General features: G+C 42.9%; 1 protein-coding gene across 1 annotated transcript in view; it reads left to right on the forward strand.

The window, feature by feature from the left end:
- LOC101660848 (vomeronasal type-2 receptor 116-like) overlaps positions 1-3,946 on the forward strand; it is a gene marked incomplete at its 3' end in the record, with an annotated part of 21,108 nt that extends 17,162 nt beyond the window's left edge. Inside the window, exons 2-3 of the mRNA XM_045300033.1 lie at positions 2,767-2,890; positions 3,303-3,946. Of these exons, the coding sequence (XP_045155968.1) occupies positions 2,767-2,890; positions 3,303-3,946 (768 nt within the window). The remainder of the gene's footprint in view (positions 1-2,766; positions 2,891-3,302) is intronic.
- Between the last annotated feature and the right edge of the window lie 4 nt (positions 3,947-3,950).

Raw genomic sequence — 3,950 nt, forward strand, 5'->3', positions numbered from 1 at the left:
TGCTCTTTTGCCAGTCCATGGGATTATCAATATCCTTTGCCTGTATCATAATTTAAATACATCGATTCTTCTTTAGCTTTCTTTATTTAATATCGAACTTTCACATGCATGTGAGATGATTCAAAATATCGTCATTTGGATTAAGCACACCTTAGGATTTAAGTGTTTGCCTTTCAACACTTTAAAGAAGTCCTGTGCATCTTATTGTCCCAATGACATACATTTGAACTCTTACCTGCTGTTGAAACCTGTTACTTTGGTGACCCGCCTGGCCTTTGAAATACTGGTGACATAGCTTCCTGCATCACAGCAACACAAAAGCCACCACAGTATGAGACACTCACAGGCAATGATGGAGAACCCCCATGGAGCATTTCAGACCTGTAATACTTTGGGTTAAGGTACCTCAGAATTGATGGGTGGCTGTGAATTTGGGTTGGATTGTTTTTTTCATCTTGGGATACGTTAGGACATTCCATTCTGTGGACGATCAGAATAGGAACCATATTCAGTAACAGGGGTGGGAGAGAGAGGGAGACAATCTGTCTGTCTGAGTATTCTCCCTCCAATGTCCTTACTCCTCTCATTTGATAAAAATGCTTTTCCTCCAGCTCCACCAATTCCTAAAACACACGCAACTGGAAAACAGCGCCGGAGAACGTGTTTCGCTGGATGAAAACAGACTTGAGATGTCACGATATGACATTTTAAATTATTTGAACTTTCCTGAAGGGTTTGAACTTCACGAGAAAGTAGGAGAGCTCATTTCCCAGGGCCTACATGGCCACAGTTTGACGATTTTGGAGAAGTTGATAGAATGGCCTATTGGATTCGAAGAGGTTAGATGAATTCTTCAAGTATATCCAAAAGAAGAGACAAGATATGAGAATAATTGTGTATCCACGTAACTCACTACCAAATCTGTACTTGTTAACTTATCATTAATTTATTTGTTAGTGCCAAACGATTGTAAAGAATACTTTTCACTAAGGTGATCTCGGGTGTTACAGGGTAGCTTTGCTCCATAGTCGTTTCTTGGCCGTCATCTTACAGAAGCAGGCGGTCAGGTTTATTTTCTCTTGCTACCACTGGGTGGATTTGGATGGAGTGTAGGGGTCAATACGATGTGAGAATGAGTTTCAGGGAGATATATTTGACTCTATCTTCCTCAAGGAGATTTTGGCCAATAATCTGATTTAAAACTATAATTCACGAATTTAGTGAATTATATGTGAATCAGATAAGTGGAAAGAGTATTTATTGAAAAGAACGCAGAAATTGTTTAAAAATTTAATATGAAAATATTAAAAACAAAATTTTGAATGGATCTTAAGGGAAATTAAATGATAGGGTGCCGGACATGAAATCTAACTCTATCCACGATAACCCACTTCTTATTTGAGGTGTCAATCTGTTTTACTTTGTTATTCTTGCTAGTTTGTTATTGCTGTTGTTTGTTTTTCAATGTCTTTCTGTATGCGAAATCCAGAATAGGGACATCTACTGCAGTGGTTCTCAATCTGCCCAATGCCGCTGCCCTTTAACACCTCATGTTGCAGTGATGCCCCAACCATGAAATCATTGTGTTGCTACCTCATCACTGTAAGTTTGCTATTGTTATGAATTGAGGGACCCCTGTGAACGGGTCGTTCGACCCCCAAGGGATCGCAATGCACAGGATGAGAACAGCTGATCTACAGAGACAATACCTGGGGTGGTTGTTCCTTAGGGGTTGGTAGGGGAGGTTGTAGTAAGTGGGGAGCTAATAACAATGGGTACAATAATGAAGATAATATTCTAAAACAGATGGTGATGATGGTTGTACAACTCTTCTTGATGTGATTGAACATTCGAATTGTATGCTATGTGAATTACATGCAAATAAAAATGGGGAGAAAAGTAAAAGAAAGCCCCATGAAGAAGAACAACAGATGGAGTGTTTACTGAATGTGGTTGACAGTGTGCTGTTTGAGATGCACAACCAACCAAGTGGAACAAAACCCTGAACCAGTTGCTGTCAAGTTCATTCTGACTCATGGCTGTGCCCTGTGACCGAGCAGAACTAGGAACAACAGGCTTCCCTTGACTCAAACTCTTATAAGCAGCTTTCCCACAGGTCGTGGTGCTGCTGGCTGCACGCAGAGATCCACTTTCATAGTTGAGCACAAGCCACCAGCGCCCACAGTGCACAGATACAGGGAAGGACATAATCTGATGACCTGGAGTTTTGATGACTTGTGTACACTTTTGAAACTGGCTTTACTCTTTTTTTCTCCCCCAGCATACGAGAAGTGTTTTATTTGACTTGACTCAACAGGAAAGATCCACATGTTCTTTTGACCCCCCTGTGTGTATTCATTATGGTAAAATTTCAAAAGTAATTTGTGAGGCATTGAAAGCAGTGTTGAGGAGCCCTGGTGGTGCACAATTTAAGCACTTGATGGCTACCTAAAAGGTTCTTAGTTGGAACCGATGGGAAGTGTAAGAGAAGAAAGCCCGTGATTTGCTTATGCAAAGATTAAAGGCTTGGAATCCAAATGGGCAATTGGACTTTATCTTCCAGGACTATTGAGTCAGAATCAGTAGAGACATTGCCAGTCTGGATCACTAGGGGCATGAAGAGTCAGGATCCCTTGACAACAACAAAATGTTATTCAATATCACTAATTATAACCACAAAAACCCCATTATTAGTCAATATTATTACATGATACTATTCCTTCATACACTATTATTGAACTGTTCTCAATGATTCTTTTCCTTCAGACTCCCCACTCGGTGTGTAGCAAGAGCTGTGGCCTGGGATTCATGAAAATTCCTCAGGAAGGGCAGCCTTCCTGCTGTTTCCATTGTATTTTGTGTCCAGAAAGAGGAATAACTAATGAAACAGGTATGAACAGACAAAATTCCACAAGCAATTTCCCTAACTTCTTATGAGCCTGTAGCACGAAGAGTTCGGGGCTCACTTATATACTCAACCCACGCAGAGGTGCTTCAGAAACAGTCCTGCCTATCTGCTCCCGATATCAGAGACTCAGAACAACCAGCGGAGCTCAATTCTGCTCCCCACGTCTGGGGATGCCATCAGTCGAGTTGACACAAAAGGCATCAAACAACTATTGTGAAAAGTCACATCATTTCTCGTGGACAGATGACACGTGGTTTTTAAATAGCCGAGTTGTCAGGTGGCTATAGAACAGAGAAAATGAAAACAAAACAAACCCCCTTTCACATAACCACCTGCGATTTCAAAGATGCCGCTGTGTGCTCTGTCTCATATTCCCTCTGCCTTTCCTCTCTAGATAGCGATCAATGTATGGAGTGCCCCCAGAGTGAGTATCCCAACATGGAGAGGAACCGCTGCCTACCCAAAACTGTGACCTTCCTGGCTTATCAAGACCCACTGGGGATGGCTCTGGCCTGCACATCTCTGTGCTTCTCTGTCATCACTGCCATGGTTTTGTGGGTGTTTGTGAAGTACCGAGACTCTGCCATAGTCAAGGCCAACAACCGCACCCTCAGCTATGTCCTCCTCCTCTCCCTCCTCTTTTGCTTCCTCTGCTCCTTACTCTTCATCGGCCATCCAAACACAGTCACCTGCATCCTCAGCAATATCTCCTTCGCAGTCATATTCACTGTGGCTGTTTCCACTGTTTTGGCCAAAACCATCACTGTGATTCTGGCCTTCATGATCTTGAGACCGGGGAGAATTATGAGGCAGCTGCTGGTGTCTGGGGTTGTGAACTCGGTGGTTCCCATATGTTCCCTTATCCAATTGATTATTTGTGGCATCTGGCTGGGAACCTCTCCCCCTTTCATTGACATAGACTCATCCTCTGAACCCAGGAGCATCATCGTTGAGTGCAACAAGGGCTCTGTCTCTGCCTTCTACTGCGTCCTGGGATACCTGGGCTTCCTGGCCCTGGGAGCCTTTTCCTTGGCTTATCTGG

The sequence above is a fragment of the Echinops telfairi genome, unplaced genomic scaffold (genome assembly GCF_000313985.2).
Source record: "Echinops telfairi isolate 266 unplaced genomic scaffold, ASM31398v2 ScPeMD7_7459;HRSCAF=8497, whole genome shotgun sequence".
NCBI classification, from domain to species: Eukaryota; Metazoa; Chordata; class Mammalia; order Afrosoricida; family Tenrecidae; genus Echinops; species Echinops telfairi.